Source organism: Chroicocephalus ridibundus, chromosome Z, assembly GCF_963924245.1.
Source record: "Chroicocephalus ridibundus chromosome Z, bChrRid1.1, whole genome shotgun sequence".
Taxonomy (NCBI): Eukaryota; Metazoa; Chordata; class Aves; order Charadriiformes; family Laridae; genus Chroicocephalus; species Chroicocephalus ridibundus.
This window is the reverse complement of record NC_086316.1, coordinates 11,514,346-11,535,915: the sequence shown is the minus strand read 5'-3', so window position 1 is coordinate 11,535,915 and position 21,570 is coordinate 11,514,346. Positions and strand designations below refer to the sequence as shown.

Below are 21,570 nucleotides of genomic sequence, written 5' to 3'. Positions count from 1 at the left end.
AACCCCCTGCTATGGGCAGGGACACCTCCCACTAGACCAGGCTGCTCAAAGCCCCATCCAGCCTGGCCTTGAACACCTCCAGGGATGGGGCATCCACAACTTCCCTGGGCAGCCTGTTACTTCTCTGAGCAATCCTGATGTGTTTTTTCCCCCCTGCCCTGCCATTTCCCTTGTCTTCCCTTACCAATGAACCCGAATAACATCATCCTCCTGCCTTCAGTGGTCAGAAATATTCAGGTGTCTGTGCCGCTGCTGCGTGGATGGCAGAACCCCAGCGTTGCTCACAGCAGGTCTCCGCTTGCTGCGGGGAAGGGGAAGGGCACCCCCCCGTGGCCGGTGGTGAGGCTCCATGTTTTGGGGGCATATGATCTGACAATGCTCGTCTTCCCAGGTGGTGCTTTGGCATCCATAAAGTTTGTGTCTGCTCGCTCTCCTCTGCTTAGCTGATTTTTAATTTTTTTTCTTCCTTTCACAATACCATTTAGAAAAGTAAATTTAATTGAGGCTGGGTGGGGGGGGTGGGTTGTCGGTGTCTGGAATAGTTTGAAAATGTTAAGTTCTTGCATATTTTTTCAATTCATAAATTTTCCCTCTCATGGCCTCATCTTCCATATATATGTATGTGTATATAGCATGCATGGAATAGAATTATGTGTGTCTGTACATTTTTTGTGTTCATAATACACATATATAAATACACATTTATAACACCCCGTAACCCTGCCTGGCTGCAAGAGACTGAGCTGTTGGCTTAAAAACCACATTCACGCAGTTCCTCCTAATGGGGCACTGCCATTTGTGACACTGGGGAGCAGTGGCTGGCACGCAGCTGGGCCAGCACCAAGGGACACCAAGGTGTGTTTTGACTTCAGAACATGAGGCTCCTGTAAAATACTCACAGTATGAGGAAAAAACACCACCAGTCACTTCAAAGAACAGGTCATGCAGCTTTTATTTAATTTTTTACCTTTTTGGTAAGGAGGAGGGTTTTCTTTCAGTCAGACCATTCACATACTTGGGACAGTACAGATTGCAGTGAATTTGATGGAGATCTTGCAACATTAGAAAACTTTTCTCGCCATACATCCATTTAAGCAACAGCTTGTAGGTCAGGATGTGAGTGCTCGCGTCAGGTCTGCGCACTGCACTCCAGGTATACAAAGCATTGCAGCAGCACAAGAAATGCCCGCGCCGGGCAAAGTACAGTGTGTTTTACATAGTGCAATCACTTTTAGAGGAAAAACTCTAGGAAGGCCACATCTATTTATTTTATTTTATTATTATTATCATTATTTTTAATCCTGTCAAGTTTACAAATGTGAGGGGGGTAGAAATCAAACCTCTGACTGAATTAGCTTTTGTACAGGTAGGTTTTGTGTATAGGCACGTGCTTTAGAGAGGAGCTCTGAATCTGTTCTGTAATCACGAGAAAGACATATTGCTTTGTGATTCAGAAAGTGTTGTACCATCTCTAACCTTCCTAACACTCTTGGCCAGAGTTGTTAACCCAGCTGTTTGTAGAGTTCCTAGAATACGCTCTTCCCTCTAGTGTAAATCCCCAATAGAGAAATTCAGGTTGCTATTGACAACAATTACAGTTATTCTACTTATGGTCACTTGACCATATTAGGCATTGCCTCTGAATACTCCAGTCCACAGTGAAAACAAATCGCCAGAAACGTGGAGGCTCTTGCTTTTCTGTTACTGTCACTCACCAATACGAAAAAACCCAAGTCGGACAATGAGCTGCTACAGCAAAGCGTCACTGGTAATATTCACCTAATACCAAAAAAAAAAAAAAAAAAAAAAGCACTCGTGACACTACATGTCATGGTAAGCAGGTTTGCAGGTTTTTAAAGATACTGCAAAGTGATTTGCCCAGTAAAATTTTAAAATGTACACTGTGCTCGATAGTTCAAACTACAGGTAAACAAAGAGCAGCTCCCTGCAACGAGGTGTAAATCAAAACGTTATAGCACCAGCTCCCAGCACCAAGTTGTTGCCCACTGACCAGTTCGAGTGTACAATGCAGTAGTGCTCGCTGAGGTTTCTGCTACACGACAGCCACAGTGGGACAGCTGTTGCCTGTTTCTTTCTGACTTTTTTTCTTACCAGGTGTGCGCAAATTACATTCCTGGCTCCCGATGGAGAGCGAGTCAGACAATGGGATTGTTACAGTACCAGAAAACACTGAATGGGAAGCGGCACCTGAGGGAAAAAGTAGGTACTGCATACCTGATTGCGAATAAATGGGCGTGGAGGAAACGCAGCATTATCTGAGCAATCCTCTCCCTAACGGGCCAAATCTGAAAGGAGCTGCAGACTGTAAGAAAAGAAACAAGCCTTCCTACGCTGAAAGCCATGGACATGATATTGCCCACACTAATGATTTTATTTCACCATCAGCAAAGCATTTATCCCCAAAAAGCTGTACACATACTGGTCAGATTATGGTGCGGTGTTAACTTTACACTATTAAAAGTCTGTTGCTATAGTGGTCAGGTTTGTCTTTTATCTGAGGAGGGCAAAACAGGAGACAGGCAGCACGGCCACATCATCATATAGCAATTTTACTCCACGTTAATGCAGATATAATCTTTCTTCTTAAGTGCAAATTCAAAAGTATTTGCTAGAAACCAGCATGACTTGGGCTGCTGAGAAATGACAGATGATTCAGTCTCTTACAAATATTGACAATTCTAAATCGTTACAGGTTTCCAAAGCAAGAACAGGGTTACGAACAGGAGGGGAATAAAACATTACCACTATTAAAAAAACGTGTCATTGCAAACTTCGAACACTCTTCAAAAACATATCTAGAAAAGATTGTTTTTCTTTTTTTTGTTTTTCTTTTTTTTTTTCTTTTTCCTGCATCTGAGGAGTGTCCATGCAAAACAATTTTGAGAAGAGCAGTGTTCCACCTGGGCACTACCTTTGTCCCACACAGCTCAGTAAAGTGCTCTCTTGTGCATCCTTTGAGGAAAGAAGTTCTCATTTAAAGTTTGGGGCGGGAGCGGGGGGCGAGGTTGCTAGCTGGGGAAGGCATGGTCTCGGTCAATCCATGCTGAGGTCAGAGAAGGAGGAAGGAGTGAAGTTAACAGTACTCTGCCTTTCAAAACTCACAGACAGGAGGCTGCAAGGGAGGAGCATGCAGGAGAAGCAGAGGTGGGTGTCAGATGAAACCCTGCCCCTGGGAAGCCACAGGAGGTTAACACAGGCTTCATCAGGGGAAGCATTTCATTCCTCACAGGTGACAAATGCTCACTCTGCTGCAGAGTCCCCAGGATTTACTGTTGAGGCAGCAGGTAACGAGATCGCCACACATGACACAAGTGAAAATCAAACAGCTTTTCACTTCCTGTGCTGGTGGTTTTTCAACAATTCCTTTGCAGGACAAAGGGGGATCCGAGTAACATTCTTTTGCTGATTTAAAAAAAAAAAAGCAACTTGCCCTCAACATTTTTTATGTTGCGTGCTTATTAACATTCTAGGGCAGATTGTTAGAGGTATTTACTGATAAAACAACTAACCATCAGCTTTAAAGAGTAAAAATAACATTAACGGGGAAAAGAATTTAAGGCATTTTTTATTTTGGCCAGGAATGATGCATGCTACAGAGTCATCTTAATTTTCCCACTAGGTTTTCAGATCACTGCACTTATTTGTTTTTGTTTTACATGGCACTTTGTGTTTTACAACTTAGTCAAGACTTTCAAGTGTTTTCTTCAATATAAATGCCTTCTCTTGTAGCTCAGGTCTGCTGTCTGTCGCCATCGTAGCCAACGAACGAATGAGGTTCTCTCTGCTCTGTGGTGTCAGGCTTTCCCACTGTTGAGATTCTGTGTAAAGACAGACAGACACCAGGCATCAATACCGGAATGCCAAAAAAAGCAACAGGCCATCTCCATCCCCAGACAGGCGGAAAGAGCGGCCACTTCAGCACTTCACTCGCAGTCCCTACTGCTCTTCCAGGGGAAGGCTACTGCAGAGGACACTCGGGTGCCTCCGCCACCTCCTGCACAGGGAGCCATGGCCCTTTGGGACAGGCTTGATGGCCTGAGCCTGAAACACGTCAAAACAAGGGCCTGGAAAACACCAATGTTTCCCACTTCACAGCTGCTCCACGTAATGTAAGATTTTTGCTAGAATAAAGGAAACACAAAGTGCGCAACAGAAATTCAAAGAAAACATGCTACAGAAGAACTGCAGGCAGGTATGACCTCAAGAGCTAAGTAGGCTCCTTCTTTGAAGTACATTCTGCAAGGCTTAAGTCCTAAATTAACGATAAGCTTGGCACTGAAAGGGTGAAAGCTACTCTTCTGCACAAACAGGAGCTCACCTCTCTATGGAGCTTGCACATAACACAGAATGTGACCACACGCTCAGTCCCGCGTGCTCTCCCTGGGACCCTCCTTGCTGGGCATTTTCCTCACCCAAGGAGTATCCAACAGTACTTTAGACCCTGACTTTATCCAAAGTTACTTCAAGCCCTCTCCAAGTTTCCCAAGTCACCAAGCACAGAACTCCGAGTCCCCACCACCCCGAAATCACACAGTGCCGCAAGCAGGAGGTGACACCATCTCTCCAGGGTTCCAGGACACACAGACAGGTGCCTTCCTGACCCAACAGTGGCTCTCCCAGGTGGCAAGCAAAAAGTCTCACCTTGCAGTTTGGTGAGCAGCAGTTCTATCACAGACAAAGCTTCTGTTCTTATGGACGTGTAGCTTTTGTTTTCTAAGAGATTTAAAAAACAAACAAAAAACAACCACACTGAGAACCAAAGACACAGTAACTGTACAAACAGCAGTCACCACAGTGGTCTCCGGACCACTTTTGTGGTGCTCACTGAGCTCATTTGTGCTGTCAGTCTGCAGTGCTCCTCAGTTAGACACGTTTGAACAGCAGAAAGTGACCAACTAGAGGTAGAGAAGGCAACCAAGCCTTGTGCATCGCCTCTGCTGTCACCACAGTGTTACTGCTCCTCACACATGTTGAAAGAGAACAACGCTGGCATAGCTGCAATGTGATCATGTCTGTGCATAACAGGCTGTTCTTTTGGTGAGTTGTAAAGGCTATAAGCCACCCAAATTCTAACAACTGGCATCAAGTGAGGGCACATAAACCCTATGCCATCAAGCACAAGCTTGTCACAAAAAGTTATGTGGTCTCCTGAGCCAAAATCTTATTGAAGTCTCATTCCAGGAGGACTGATAGTTAGAAGAAACTTTCCCCAAAGGCAACTCTGGATTCATAGCTAGCTCTGAAGTAGGTGCTGCCTTTTGGCATACCAGAAACAAGAGTCACATGGAGGTGTGAGGGGACTTGGGGCACTGTTACGGTCACAGGACAAGTGGGAACACTACCAAGGTAATAAGCAGCCCCACGTCTGTCAACATTACTTAGGTAGCACTAACAGCCCCATGGGTACTCTGCTCAAGCAGAGCACAAACTGCCTCAAAGCCTTGGAGCATCATGCATTGGCTGTCTGAGAAAATCTGGGGTCTCTCCAATCCATACGTATCCAAGAAGTCTGAACTGTGGAGGAGAAAAACTTGTGTTTCATTAATTCCGTAATAGCTTGATTATGTGGGGTCCACCTTCTGCATGGAGAAAATTACTACATTTGCAATTTGCGCTCCTGAGAGACTGCATGCACAGGAGTCTGCTGTCTGCCTCTCCCTCCCCTTTCAAAGCTCTCTTGCACCAGAGAAATTTACTTCGCTGTGCACGGCACCCAGCACAGTACCATCTTCAAGTTACTGCAAAATCAGAATTATCACAGCACAGTGCAAAGAAGGGCAAAATGTTATCTCTGACAGCTTAGGCTTCTTCTGCACTTTATCCATCAGCCAACCCCGAGAGGAGGAATGCATTAACATGCAATTCATCACCAACCACAAATCAGGCAAAGTCCATTTACCTAAAGAATGCGTGATAGATGAAGAGGTTTCCAACAGTATTTCTGTCAAAGCCACAGGGTCTGAGTGCTCCTCATCAAACAGCATTAGCCTGTGAAACGCAAAATCATCATCAGACACCCTGCGTCACTGGGACAGGAGTCTGCTCGTCTTCCTCTGAGATTCCAGTGTCATCCTCAATTTCATTGAACACTTTGAAGCAACAAAGGAAAGAAACACCATTGAAGTGGATTGCAAAAAGGAGAATTACCCTTGAAAGTAGGCATTCATGGCTTGCAGCACTCCAAGCTGCACTTTCCATGTGCTGAGCTTCAGACGGTCACACATTAACTTGCAAAACTCTTGGGAATAGCAACCTATAGAAAAATAAGGATGTCACTGTGTTACCACAGGGAAAGGCTGAAGGAAACACTTCCTGCTCTGTTTCTTGTGCTCCTCTCCAAGTGACATCAAGCTAGTCACTGCATATGACCAAGTCAACATCCTGATATACCCAGTTCCTCCACCTTGTACCAGCTTTGATGCAAACATAAACGTGAGCAGCAGAACTAGGCTGCTACTGACTAGGAAAGCCGCCTCAGGTATCCTACATATCTCCACAAACTCACAACAGTTTGGTGAAGTGAATTTAAGACAACAGTAAAGGAATTTCGCCAAGGATGGGCTACCCTCTGGTAAAGCTGCTGGGGCAGCTTTCTCACTGAAGATATTGCAAGCTGCAGACAGTGAGATCCTGCATCTCCTCAGGAGCCTCCCCACTCCACACATGATCTCCAGGTCTGTCCCTCCTCCCCCTTTTCATTTTAAGTGGAAACAGTTTGAGCTGAGAAAGTTCACTCTGAACACCATTAGCTGACTTACGCTGTGTCTCCGGGCTCCTCGGCCAGGCTTTGCCCAGGGTCTCGAAGGCGCAGATCAGGGACTCCATCTGCACCTCTTTCTCCCTCATGTCCTCGTCCTCTTCGTCGTGCTTTGGTAAACCCGTGCCCATGCTCTCAAGAGAGTTCTGCGGAGGCCATGGGGGGAAGGTATGATGGACAGCAGGATGAGGGCAGGCTCGCCACACACTTCTGCGCAATTCAGTCTTCCCTGGCAGCCTGTGCACACCAGTCCTTGTACCCAGTCAGTGCCTCCATACAGACGGAGCACAGGCCCCCTTGGCCACCAGTAGCTCTGGCGCTATCGGCAGCCTGCAGAAGCACACAGCGGGCTCCGTGGCCTCGCATCCAAACATCTCCCTGTGCTATACGAGTCCCACTCGCAGAGCTGCGGAGCACTGCAGATACTAAACAGAAGCACTCTACACAGCTTCCTAGGAGTCCCTTGCTGCCTGTAGCACAGCCAGGAATTAACTTTCAATGCTGTATTGGGGCAGTGTTGGACACCACAGGGAGGACATCAGTTGGGCTAATTTAGAATTTGGGCAGCACAGCTACAACCCCCCAAGGGCTCAGCAACGGTCTGGTATTCAGCCCCACCAAGGACCTGCTGAGTGTGGGGTATCCTCACATCAGCAGCCTTCTGGGCAGAAGCCTGGTGTGTACTTAACAGCATCAGATGGACTGTCACCACTTGGGTGTTTTGCTTTGAAAGAGGGAAAACTCAAGAAGTTGAACTGTCACCTTCTTTATCATGGGAAAGATGATATCTGCCAGCTCCTGGAACCGGTCTTCCTTTGTTGCCTGCAGCACACCAGCCGCACAGCGCAGTGCCACCATCTTATACTTTAGATTCTCCTTCCGACATTCTTTCAGGACAGCCTGGACAATATCACTGATGGTGGGCTGGCCAGGCACTGACTTCAGCAGCTCTGCACTGAAACACAAGTCACACAAAAACTGTCAGACCCACATTAATCCCTTTCCAAATATCACTTTTCCCACAGGTAGGAATTAATTCCTCTGTCCAGGTACAGGGTTGCCTATCAACAATTGTAACTAAAGGTAGACTCTGGTGCTCTTCTTCGCTCTTACCCTGTCTGTTCTCCCTGCTTCTTTCCTGTCTTTCCTCATATGCTTCCTATGCACTTTCCCCCCTCACTCTTCTGCCTCTTCCTCTCTTTTCCCCTCTCTGATGTCCATCCTTCCCCTTAGTCTCTTCTTTCTTCTTAGCAATTCTGGCCTCCCAACGTCCTCTTCCTTGCCCTAAATTAACCATTTACCTCTGCAGGTCGCTCGCTTGCCCCTCACAGCTCTCACCAGTGACAAGCAGAGCGGAGAGAGATTCCTCACATGCTGATGGGAGATCAGGAAGGTGTTCACAACTTTCTAGTCTCTCCTTAGCACCAGACAGGCATGCAACACTGTGCAACAACCTCCTTTTTGAGATATCAGTTCCTGAGAGTAACACCTCTTTCAAGACACTTACTTGCATGCAGAGACGACACTGGCAATGGCCTTTAACAGCTCCTCCTGCAATGAGTAAAACAGATACCACTGAGAAATGCTACACAGCCGAATGGCACAGTCCGGCCGCACAGGGGAAACCTTTGTACTCTGCTGTGACAGGTAGTGGGGAAATATGCGTGTGACACCAGCCCAGAGAAGCGATGTCTGCCTCCTGCCACTCCTGCTGTAGAGGCTGCAGATGACTTGGCTTTCCGTCTGCACTGAACTGGCAGTGGAAAGGGGCCTCGCAGCGCCTCTGAGCACAAGCTAGTACCCCTCAAGGCTAGAATATGGTGCAGTGGAAGTTGTCTAAGTGGGAACCCAACTCCTAAAGCAACCTGAATTCCACCTACTTATCTTCCCTGTCATTTTTTTATCAGCTAAATGCAGGGCAAAAGGCAGAATCCCTAAGCCAGACTTCCTACACATGCTGCTCTGCAGCACAGAACATTGCATTTCTTGGCTTGAGGGCCGCATGCTGGTGCTCACAGCAATCCATGAGATGTCAGTGCCTTTTTTACCTTCCCAGTCCAGGTTCTCCCTGGCAGACCTTGCAGAAGTGCGGAGAGCACTATTCCCAGATGCGGCGGTACAAGGGAGCTTGTCTGTTTGGCAATTGATGCCATAGCAGCAGCTCCCTGGGCTTTCATCTTCCAGGACTGGGACTGCAGAGCCTTCTGCGTAATGGTTATCAACTCCTGCATATACAGTCTGATGCCGCCCTGAGTACCTGCATGTCAAACAGAGAAAATCAGTAATTTTGCCGAAAAACAAACAAAAATATGATCTTATTTTTAAAAAAGCAAAAAAACCAAAGCAGTTATAGATTTATCTTTTTTTGGCCATGAAACATATCAGCAAGGCCTACTTCAGGCAAAGGGGTAAAGACTTCCTCCAGGCTGACTGAAGATGGGTTTTATTTTCTAGGTCTTCCAAAGGAAAACTTTACCACATATCTAGACAAAGAGCTCATTTCAGTCCTTCCACATGGCAGACACTAGACATTGGGTTAGCCTGTTTCTAAGGATATAACTTTTTTTTTTTCCCCCAAGAACGGGTCACTGCAAAACCTTTTTGCAGCTCCTTTCACAAACTCCAGAAAAGTAATCTGGTGACTGAAGGACCAGATCTGAAATTGGGTCAGAGAAGAAGCCAGTAAAGTCACTGCACCATGCATCCAGATCTCCCTCTATAGACAGAAAGCAGGGCAAAAAATCCCTTTTATAGCTTTAAGACCACAGGCATCACCAGAGAGATCTCCAACCCAAGAGACAGGCCAAAGTCCCCTGTAACTGGTAAAGGGATCAGGAGCTCAAGTTGTGTCTCCTTCATCCCTCTGACATCAGCAATGGACGAGGGAATATGTAGGAGGAGTCAACAGGTCAGTTCATGGCTCCGGGACTGGTGTCGTCGACAGGGATTTGGATTTTACAATCGTGGCTTGGTATATGAGGCACCAGAGCTGCGAGCAGCTAATGCGATGCACTTGTCTAGAGGGGGAAAGGATTCTGGGGCAGGAGTTGGCAGGGCTCATTGATAGGGCTTTAAACTACATTTGAAGGGGGAAGGGGCAATAATTTCATGCTTGCCTGTGACAAACAGTGGGGCAGCACATCAGGGGCAGAGGGATGGAGTCCTAGTAAGGGCTCTTAACTTGTTGCCCTGAGGCAAGCCGGGGACGATGCACCGGGACACCCCAAGGGAATCAAGGGGGATTCGGACAAGACGGCCAGCCCAGCTGAAGTGCCTCTACGCGAATGCACGCAGCTCGGGCAACAAACAGGATGAGTTAAGGGCCACTGTGCTGCTGGAAAGCCACGACATAGCGGCCATTACTGAAACTTCGTGGGATGATTCCCATGACTGGAATGCAGGGATAGTCAGATACAAGCTCTTTAGGAAGGACAGGCAGGGCAGGAGGGAAGGAGGTGTTGCCCTCTACATCAGTGACCAGCTAGAATCGATGGAGCTCTATATGGGGACAGACGATGAGATGGTTGAGAGCGTATGGGTTAAGATTAAAGGGAAGATAGGGGAAGGCGATGTTACAGCAGGGGTCTGCTACAGGCCACCTGACCAGCAGAGCCAAGCAGATGAGGCCCTGCATAGGCAGACAGAAGTGTCTTCGCGTTCACAGGCCCTGGTCCTCATGGGGGATTCCAAGCACCCTTCCATCTGCTGGAGGGACAACACAGCAAGGCACCATCAATCCAGGATGTTCCTGGAATGCATTGATGACAACTTCCTCCTTCAAATGGTAGAGGAACCAACAAGAAAAGGTGCTATGCTGGACCTCCTTCTCACCAACAGGGAAGGGCTGGTGAACAACGTGAGGCTCAGGGATAACCTTGGCTGCAGTGACCACGAAGTGATAGAATTTAAGATCCTCACGGCAACTAGGAGGATGTATTCCAAGCTTATGATCCTGGACTTTAGGTATGCAGACTTTGATCGCTTCAGGGATCTGCTGGCCAAAGTGCTGTGGGACAAAGCCCTAGAGGGAAGGGGGGCCCAGGACAGCTGGTCATTATTCAAGGATCACCTTCTCCGTGTCCAGGAGCAAAGTATACCGACAAAAAGGAAGGCAGGAAAGAATGCTAGGAGACTGGCCTGGATGAGCAAGGAGCTCCTGGACACACTGTCACATAAAAAGAAACTTCATAAGGAGTGGAAGAAAGGACAGCTAGAATGGGGGACATATAAGGAAGCTGTCTGAGCAGCAAGAGACCTGGTGAGAAAAGCTAAAGCTCAGTTAGAATTAAATCTAGCCAAGGAGATCAAGGGAAACAGCAAAAATTTCTATAGGTATATTAGTGGTAAGAAGACTAGGGAGGGTGAGGGCCCCCTCAGAAAAGAAACAGGGGAGCTGGTGACAAGTGCTATGGAGAAGGACGAGGTTCTTGACAACTTCTTTTCCTCAGTCTTCACTGGCAAGGGCTCCAGCCACACTCCTGGAGTCGCAGAAGATAATGGCAGGGGTTGGAAAGAACTACCCATTGTAAGTGAAGATCAGGTTCGTGACCATCCGACGAACCTGAAAGTAAACAAGTCCATGGGACCCAATGGGATACACCCACGGGTACTGAGGGAACTGGCGGATGAGGCTGCTAAACCGCTCTCTATTATATTCCAAAAGTCATGGCAGTCTGGTGAGGTCCCTACTGAGTGGAAAAGAGGGAACATAATCCCCATTTTCAAAACGGGAAAGAAGGATGAACCAGGGAACTATAGGCCAGTCAGGCTCACCTCCGTGCCTGGTAGGATTATGGAGCAGATCCTCCTGGAGGCACTGCTGAGGCAGAAGAATAACGAAGAGGCGATCATCTTTGTCAGCAACATGGACGGTGGCACTGAGTGCACCCTCAGCCAGTCTGCCGACAACACCAAGCTCTGTGTGGGGCGGCTGACACGCTGGAGGGAAGGGATGCCATCCAGAGGGACCTTGACAGGCTGGAGAGGTGGGCCCATGCCAGTCTCATGAAGTTCAACAAGACCAAGTGCAACGTCCTCCATCTGGGTCGGGGCAAGCCCAAGCACTGATACAGGCTGGGCAGTGACAGGCTTGAGAGCAGCCCTGAAGAAAAGGACTTGGGGGTACTGGTGGACAAGAGTGAGTCGTCAGTGTGCACTTGCAGCCCAGAAAGCCAATCGTATCCTGGGCTGCATCAAGAGAAGCGTAGCCAGCAGGTTGAGGGAGGTGATTCTTCTCCTCTGCTCCACTCTTGTGAGACCCCACCTGGAGTACTGCGTCCAGTTATGGAGCCCCTACTACAAGAAAGATATGGACGTGCTGGAACGTGTCCAGAGAAAGGCCACGAGGATGATCAGAGGGCTGGAGCACTTCTCCTATGAGGACAGACTGAGAGAGTTGGGGTTGTTCAGTCTGGAGAAAAGAAGGCTCCGAGGAGACCTTATAGTGGCCTACCAGTATCTTAAGGGGGCCTACAAGAAAGCTGATGAGGGACTTTTTAGGATGCTGGGTAATGCTAGGACTAGAGGGAATGGATTAAAACTAGAGATGGGTTGATTCAGACTGGACATTAAGAAGTTCTTCATCACGAGGGTGGTGATACACTGGAACAGGTTGCCCAGAGAGGTGGTGGAAGCCCCATCCCTGGAAGTTTTTAAGGCCAGGCTGGATACCACTGAGCATCCTGATCTAGTGGGAGATGTCCCTGCCCATGTCAGGGGGGTTGGAACTAGATATCTTTAAGGTCCTTTCCAACCCTGACAATTCTATGATTCTATGATTCAGAGTGTGCAGCAGCCCTTAAAGGCTGGCATCAAAATTTCCAAAAATGTCCATCTATTTGCACCACAATCAGGGCCATACTGGAGTGGCATTCAGTGCCTCACAATCTTTAAAATACTTCTCCTGACTGTGTCTGTGTACCCTCAGCAATCAACACCTCTGTAATTATTTTAAACAGCCACAGAGAAGCTAACCTGCTGAAACTCATACAAGATATCTTTAGTTAGGAAGAAAATGGAAACAAGCTTCCCAAATCTCTTACCATGAGAACTCTGTATTTCCAAAATGGATTTCCAGAAAGCATGATATTTCTTGTCCCATGTTTCCCAGAAAGGTTTTAACATTCTTACTGTAACTTACCAGGTACATTTTCCTGCCAAACTTCAGTCCACAGAGTAGAATTCTCTTTTTCTCCTTTCTCTTCATCGGGAACCTCATGCATGCCAAGAAAAGCCAATGGCAGCACATGTTTGGCATGGTTCTTCACTACATCTGGACTGTAGCGTCCCATAGCATGCAAAGTTAAAGCACAGCCTGTTCTGTAAACTGGCTCTGAAAGAGCAAAACAATCACACGTTAGGACTGGGAAGCAGGATTTTCCTTTAACAGCTTGGTCTGCCTCTTGGGAAGCAGAGGAATGCACAGTATTGTATAATGATGCATGGGAATTATTAAGCCAGTGAAATGAAACATCACAATATAGAAATGCTTCTTTACCAGCTTTTGCTATCACCAGGAACTTTTTCTGCACTGTATTCTGTAACTGAACAACTCAAAAGCAACATACCTTCCTTCTCCATGTACCAACTGCTGAGTTTGTGCAACAGCTTCTCAGTGCTACTGTCCCGGGAAGTCTGTAACAGGGAAGAGGCTCAAATCACTCAAACACTTCAAAACAAAAAACACAACAAAAAAGCAAAATAAAACCTAAAACCACCTCAAGCCTGAACTCACCCGGACTAGATGCCCCATAGCAAAGGCAAAAGACTTCTGTATCACACTGTTGCGATCAGTCAGGCCACTAAGTAAAGCACTCATAAGTTTGCCTGTTGGAAGAGAAGTATCATGTTTTTATTGCTGGGGCAAGAATTACAATAGCCTGCATTTCATTAGATTGTCTGTATTTACGCATGTTTCCTCATCACTTGTTTGCAGAGTTATAGGTCTGTCTGGTCCTTATGTTTAAACAAGTGCACACCATAACACAGCATAACACAGCAAGGGTCAGCAGCAGCTAGTGTTTTGCCAGCCTCAGCCTGCAGACCTTGACTGATAATCATAGAATCATAGAAAGGTTTGGGTTGGAAGGCACCTTAAAGATCACCTAGTTCCAACCCCCTGCCATGGGCAGGGACACCTCCCACTAGACCAGGCTGCTCAAAGCCCCATCCATCATGTTTCTGTACATGAGCACCCCAGCTGATCATGCTTTCAGCTTTATTTCTATTTTGCAACAGAAAGGTGACATTCTTTCTACTATCAAATCATAATAAACTGTAAAGAGAAGACTAAGATCCAAGGAAGTGAAGTCACTGTTTATGGTCCTCCCATAGCTCAAGTTGAAGGAACAAGTGCATATCAACAGCACAGCACTAACACAGGCATTGTTTGTCTGCTCCAAGAAAGTCTAGACATATTTTTGTCTGTTCCTGCTGGGCACTAGCAAATTCCCTCAACTCCTTCCTCTGCCTCTTCCAACTTCGTGAGGTATTTAACATCCCCAGGACCTACCCCCAGCTAGCCAGTCCCATACCAACACGGCAACTTCAAACAGCTGTCTGAGGAAAATATACACATAAAAATCATTCCTGTGATAAAATCAAGGGCCAATAGGGAGGAAATAGTACCTACAGAACAGCAACAAAAAGCATCTTTAAAACTTGACACTGGGAACAAACCTTACCTGAATAAGGTGTTAAGTCCTGAGGACACTGTGTGGTTAACGACACAATTACACTGGCGCAGCCTCCCTGGAAGATTGCAAGGGAAAACAAAGGTAAGATAAAACAGTATTAGGTCCTGGTTATTACTGTTAATACTTGCTGCAGTGCCATATGGACTCATACAACATCATCTAGGCTCACTGAGCCTCTGCCCTGATAAGCTGGGAGACACGGGTAGAAGGAGAAAAAGAGTCTGTAACAAATAAATGACAAGACTTGAATTAGGAAGAGAAAAAGTCTCCAGAACCCACACTCAGGATAGGTGGGTCCTGTGAGCTTTACAGCTATCAAGGACAACCTTCTGCACTGAAGTGTCACAGAGCACAAAAGCCGTGTAGCCCAGGGAAGGACAAGGCAGCATACATTTAGAAAGCCACAAGTAATGTAGGTGGATTGAGGCTCAGATATAAAACGACTCCTGTACGAATGAGCCTGAGCTGTGACTTTAAAAGAGACAGTCAAAAGAACAGTATTTACGTTGACATGGCTCTGCGTTCCCTTCTCCATTTCCAAATGAACTATTAAAATCAGACATACCTTTGTGCCAAGGCCTACTCCACTTTTGATGAGTTCACACAGCCGAGGAACCAGCTCACCCAGGACAGAGACATCCAAATACTGCAAGCTCTAGAGAAGGGCAAGAGATGGGGGAAAAATAAAAGAAAAAAGAAAGGTAATGGTGGCAGACTTAAGCTGCTCTACTTCCAGCTGAGGCCTGCCTCAGTTCTGCAAGCTGGTCTTCAACCGAATCATGAGTTTGCTGCGTGGTGGGAAAAAGGCGCCGTAAAGTGGCTTCCACCACATACAGATTCTCATCCCACTTCAATGCTGAGCTGACCCTGCTCAAGTTATCACTTGCTGGACCTGATGTACTTCTGCACTCCAACTGTTTAGAAAGCTGAAAGTAACACGCTAGCAAGAACTCCTTTTGGGGAGGGACAGGGATGCAAACGTGTGCATATGTTAGGATAAAACCCAACATTCCCCCAACTGTCTGAACCCTGAAGTAATAACGTATCCAAACTAGACAATGAAATGAAACTAGTCAAGACAGTTTTTAAACAGGTCAGGACAAACAAGTGCAATGAATGACATAAAGGTACAAAAGGGATGTTACTGGTAACATTTCTAATCTCATACGCCTAAAATGCCACTGGGCGAAGCAGGAAGCCTCATGTTCCCAGCACTCTGTGCAGCACGCTGTCTGCAGAGGGGAGATCCATCCTCTAGCAAGTTCCAGGATCACACACCAACTGAAGGTAGCCCTCTCTGAGCTTCAGAAGTCAGATCTGCTGTCACTTCCCTCTCCTGCTATGGTACGGCAAAGGGAATAATCCATTCTACCATGTAACCTCCCAGCCAGCCTCAGAATACAGAGGAATAGAGAGAACGTTGCTCATTAGCCAGGACATCTTCATCCTATCCAGGGAAGCCATACCATCTCTCCACTCCCCAAGGAAATCACAAGCATTGATTGGGGCAGCACAACTGTCCCCGCAGGGCTGGCAGTGGACAGGCACAGCCTGGAGGAGGGACAGCAGCAGCTGCTGCAGACTGCAGGGTGGCAGTGAGTACACTTGTACACGGAGCCTTTCATCCCCAGCCACTTCACACACTATTTATAGAGACAGCTCCATCTGATACCAAAATGCAGCTCCACATGCTATTATGTGCAGGAAGACTTGCTGTTGCTACTTTTCCATAAGCACAGGAAACTATAGAATAGCTATAAGAATAGTTCTGGTGGCTATGTTTCTCCTAAAACTTGCTCAGCGCCCACACCCCCTGCCTGCTTGCATGCCCTGGCTGTGTACACTGCATGAGCAGAAAGGAGGGATCTTTTCTTTGGGAAGGCACAGGCTTTTAGAGAGGGCAGGCAGCTCTGACAAGACAGACCCTGCAGCACAGTTTCTGGGCATCAGCAACTCCTCCTCCAGCAGCAGGAAACTATGGTGCCAAACACCAGCTGCTGACAGTGCTTTCAGTGATACCAGCATTTTCTCTAAGTATTTCCACCATCAAAGCACTGTCAAGGACCAGGTAGTGATAGATAAGGCACCATGAGGCAAGCGTTGGACAGCATTTGTGCCTTAAGAACAACAACTATAATCAGTTGGAGGTGAGGCATAATGGCAGCTGGGATAATGCAGAACCAGCTGAGTCCCGAGCCAAAGAAAAGCACTTGAAAGACGCCTCTTCATCAAAGCAGGCAGGTCTCCAGGTGAAGAAACAATCCGTCTAACTCCAAATGGAGACAAGTTTCCTTACAACTGATCTGAGGAACAAGCTGTGGCAACAGGACTAGAGATGTCAGTACATAAAACTTAAGGCGGACAGACATCCACATGGAGATGTGATAATAAAATGAACCCTGAAAAGGTATTCTGTAAAGCTCCCATTTTGATTCCTATTCTTCTCCTGCAACATACCTTACACTGAACCTGTGTGAACCAAGTACTTACCATGTTAATGGTTTCCATCATGGGAGATGACTTGACAGCACTAAGTCTGGCGCTATCCATTGCAGTCTAAAAAAAAAGAAAAAAACAAAACCAAGTGTAAATTCAACATGAAAACAGTGGAAAGCACAACATCAGCTATAACTCACTACCTCACAAACTCAAACCAAAATCCATTTCAATTGTATACAGACAGAGAGTAATTATGTCTACAAACTATAAATGTCTCTCCTTCAAAGGCAGATGGATGTTCTAGCAGGAGGTAAACCATGCACTCCTGCCATTATGGAAACAAAAAAAAAAGAAAAAGAAAAAAAAAAGGGGAAAAAAGAAAGAAAGAAAGAAAAAAGGGAAAAAAAGAGAAAAAAAACCCACGTTGACCTATTGTTCATTCCTTTCTGATTTGCAAAGGGCAGAGTTTGACCCCTTTCTCTCCCCACAATGAAATTAGTTAAATTTGCTCCTGAACACTGGGTTTCAGTCACTTTCCCAGAAGACTGCTACTGATCAATTCAGTTCTTTGAGAGAGATTAAAGGACACAGTGCTGACAACATCCACCTCCTGCCCAGAGTGCTGTGGCACACCTTCTAATTTATGTTACAAGAAGTCCTGCAGTTAATCCCCTGGGAAAAACAGCAGCAAAGTTTGACAGTACAGGTGCATTCCAGATAATTATTACAGACTCTCTCTTCTCCTGTTTCACAGTTGTACGTGTTGCTGATGTGACATTTAACAACAGTTCTTACTAAGATTGTTCTTCACTTTCTGAAATTTACGGTGGTCTAGTGAATAAAAAAAATCACAACCCTTCAAAAAAACCCCCGCATTTGTCCAGCCATATTCCAATGACCAAACTTTTTAAAGTAACTTATTAGCTACTTCTCTTTGCATCTTTGAACACCTCTCAAGGATATCTGCTATTTTTCTGTTCACTGAATGAAGCTCAAATCTTTGTTCTCTCTGTTGTGTTGATACTTTCCCCATTATAACCACACTTACTTTCTCCTGATCTGTTGCACAAAGACTCAAATAATTGAGGACTTGAGGCTCCAGCACACTCAAGGATTCCAGCAGGGCTGGGATAAGTTTTGGCGCATGAGGTTTCAGCATAGAGCCGGCACTTTTGCTGATCTTCACAAGAGTGTTAATACTGGAAAAAGATCAAAGGGAAGGTCAACAGAAAAACACACAGACTTGGCTGAAAAGCCTCTCTGGTCTACTCTAATCCAGTACCAACAAAAAGGCTAATCCAAATCTCAGATACACCAATATAAATCTACCTGCAACAAGCACCTGTGCGTTCTTCTGCTTAAGCAAAATCATACCCTCACCCTGAGCTTCTAACTGATGCCATGCTTTGCATGGACATTGCTTACTTTGGCCAGGGTATCACAAAGGGAATGAGCAAAAAGCCAGTACTACAGACAGATGTAGGAAGAAATAATACATCTTCATGTTTTAAAGAAGCTCTGGGCAAAGTCACCCCAGAGACATCCATTGTCCCTGCCCAAAAGAACCCAAATTATAATGATTTGTTCAAAGCTCACTTGTCAGTTTCAGACTGACCACATCTCTCAGGCTACGTTTTGACAAAGGGTTTTCATATATTCAAAAGGGATGAAAAAATCCAATAAACATTCAGTATAATTTATTAGGAGTTTTCTAACCTTCCTGGATAATCATGTTCAATAAAAGAAAATTATTTTTGCAAAGACCCAGGTCTGAATTTTCAAGCTTTTCTGTCCTTCAAGCAAATGAAGGAATAAACAAGGCTACAAACTGACAAGCATATGAAGTCCCTACACATCAAGGGACATCGAACCGTTACATGACATAAAATGTATTTGAACAGTGTGACCAAATGCAGTCACCTGTGGGATGTGATCTGTCACTACTAACAACCAGTCGTGAAATAAGACCTGGCTTTTCAAGAACTACCGTGGGATTTTTTGTTTACAAAAATGCCAGTCCTGAAGGACAGCCTCAAGCGCAGCAAACTGCCTGCAGATCAGTTTGCCAGTTGTACAGGGAGAAAGGACCTTCCTGCTGGGAACTGAATCTGGACATTTGCAGAGAGGCCAGGCACTCTCAAAAGACAGAGTTCCTGGTGCTGCTGTTTGAAGGCAGTGAGAAAAGTACTCAGCAGGAAAGCTGTTTTGGGGAGAAACTTGTCACTTCAAATGCAAAGAACATTCTGCAACCGAGGTGCATAAGCTGGGTCTCTTTGGGACAAATCATGACCCGATTCCCGAGGAACTTACATGATGCAAAACTAACCTGAGAGATCGGACTTCAGCAACTGTGCTTACTATTCCTTTGTCTAGGAGGCAAGGGAGCAATACAGCTATCGTCTTCTGACCCACTGCTCCTTTAGAGGGATCGCACATTTTCACACAGACCTGGGGACAGGTGAGAATCAGTGTTGCAAGCATGTACAAACCTCCTGCTCAGATTACATTAAAGCACCCTCTCCATCAAACAGAAGCCAAGAGCAACTAGAGCAACTGCTCACAGCCAAACACAGAATCTGCTACACCTTTATTCTCCTCTCCAGCAGGTACTTAAGCCCTAAGCCACATCCCTAAAAGGAGTTTCATCTGTAGTCAGCTTCCAGAAAAGGCAAATTCAGAGCCTAGCAGGTCTCACTCTGGATGAAGAGATGGACCAAATGACCTCTCAGTTGAGGGACAGCCTATCTCAGCCAAATGGATTCAACCATTCCACAAGGCAGGGCAGCAAGACCCAGATCAGAATAGATTCTGCAATTACAATAATGTTTTGGGACCAGATTACCACTTGTGCCATTGAAAAGTCAGGCTGCATTCATTGTGAAGGTTGTGACTTTGAACACAGCTCTTAAGATCCATTTCCATTTCTACCGATGTGACTTTTTTAGAGAAACATCAAACAAAATATTAAGTGATATGTGTGCTACTGTCAAAAAATCTTATGCATTAACAGCACCAGGGAGCGAAGTCCAGACTGGATTACTCTGTTGCACACCAGTGAGGTTCCACTGGGCTTGGTCAGCTAGATCAGTTGGGCCTGGTCAACTGCTGAAGTCAGAGGAAGTTTCCTTTAATCCCAGCCAAAGCGTGGAAAAAAAGGACATCAGAGGAAAAAACCAGTTCGTTATATCCCTCCTTTGGATGTATAGAACTTAACATAGCATCATCCTCAAGCAGCAGAACTTAACCAGCATCAACAGAAGTATGCTGGTGAAGCATCACCAGCATGAACAACACCACAGTATATGGTCAAGTTTATTATGATTGCTTTCTAGGGGGATATTCTGTTTATCACAACTGCACCGTATAGTAGAGATCGTTTCAAGACAACAGTCTATGGTAAACAGGTCAGTCCTGCAGATATGATAGTGAATGATTACCTGACACCAAAACCACACACGTCTCCATGTGCAAATGATGAAATTAAGAGTTTTACCTTGCTTAAAGTTTTTAGGGCTAGTTCTGCTGCTTTTCGCACAGTCTCCTAAAAAAGAAGTCAACAATCTATTGTTACTATTTTTAAATCTTCCATAGAATGATTCATATTCATTTTTAAGTATAACACTAGTACTGACAAGGTTATATTCACGGCTAATAATATATCTTTCAAAGAAATTTTGGCTTTATTCCATCTGAGTATCTGGTCTGTTCAACGACAAATACAGTAACAATCCTGCCTGACACTGCCAGGTTCTCTGTGCTTCTGTTCACATTTGTCTCTGTGATATTATTTTGTCGGTTGTCCTTTTCAAAACAAAAATAACACCAAAAACCACACAAACTGCAAAACAAAAACCCACCAAAAAAACCAATGAAACCCAAAACCGAACACAAATAAACCAATGGAACTTTCTACTGCAAAAAATGTATATAGTGCTTTGGGTATTCCTTATTCCCTCCTCAACAAAATGCCTGTTGCTTAGCGATACTTTACTCTACTGAATGTCTAGGACTAAAGAAAGACGGATTAAAAGCAAACAGTGAAATTAGTGCAGGTCTGGTGGCACGTGACACCAACAACAACTAGACTCTTTAACTTGTATTGATGAGCAGTAAGCAGTACCTAACAATACTCCTGGGTACTGAAACACAATCACCTTGACTGGTAATGTCTTAGGACGTTCTAGGAAAAAAATCTGGTCTGACCCAATTAGACTTTCCCAAACCATTTCCAGGTAAAATGAGACCTTTTCCAAAAGGCAGTTTGCAGGCAGTTGCTCTATTTTGGAGGCTAATATAGCTCATTAGCACTGAGGCAAAACTGTTCAGTATGTTTTAGTGCCCAGGAACATTTATGAACACAGTAAATCTACTCTAGTGTGGAAGCAACTTCCTGGTACACAGTGAACTTTGGAAAACAGCTCAGCCTTGCTTAAGCTTGAGGAGAGATGTCTGGATCAAGTGACAACACAACTCAAAACTGGAAGGACCCATGGACCGACTTCATCTATGCAAGTCATATAAGCATAGAAGTAGTCCAAAATAAATGTTTCTATACTCAAGAGTTAAGCAAATGCTTAGGAATTCTTTTATATCCAGGAAAAATGCTGAACCACCAAGAAAGAGCACAGCAGGAATGAAAACCAACACTTAAAACCATGA

General features: G+C 45.6%; 1 protein-coding gene across 2 annotated transcripts in view; it reads right to left on the bottom strand.

The window, feature by feature from the left end:
• Positions 1–923: 923 nt before the first annotated feature.
• The window catches only part of ECPAS (Ecm29 proteasome adaptor and scaffold), a 67,945-nt gene continuing 47,298 nt past the window's right edge, over positions 924–21,570 (bottom strand). For both annotated transcript variants that reach the window (XM_063319345.1, XM_063319343.1), the window contains 17 exons: positions 20,405–20,452; positions 19,238–19,359; positions 17,960–18,110; positions 16,963–17,028; positions 15,038–15,127; positions 14,461–14,527; positions 13,512–13,603; positions 13,345–13,411; positions 12,918–13,109; positions 8,827–9,035; positions 8,286–8,329; positions 7,541–7,733; positions 6,780–6,924; positions 6,169–6,274; positions 5,921–6,009; positions 4,663–4,734; positions 924–3,839 (listed from right to left, as the gene is read on the bottom strand). In XM_063319345.1, coding sequence (XP_063175415.1) covers positions 3,700–3,839; positions 4,663–4,734; positions 5,921–6,009; positions 6,169–6,274; positions 6,780–6,924; positions 7,541–7,733; positions 8,286–8,329; positions 8,827–9,035; positions 12,918–13,109; positions 13,345–13,411; positions 13,512–13,603; positions 14,461–14,527; positions 15,038–15,127; positions 16,963–17,028; positions 17,960–18,110; positions 19,238–19,359; positions 20,405–20,452 — 1,893 coding nt within the window. In that variant the 3' untranslated portion in view covers positions 924–3,699. The remainder of the gene's footprint in view (positions 3,840–4,662; positions 4,735–5,920; positions 6,010–6,168; positions 6,275–6,779; positions 6,925–7,540; positions 7,734–8,285; positions 8,330–8,826; positions 9,036–12,917; positions 13,110–13,344; positions 13,412–13,511; positions 13,604–14,460; positions 14,528–15,037; positions 15,128–16,962; positions 17,029–17,959; positions 18,111–19,237; positions 19,360–20,404; positions 20,453–21,570) is intronic.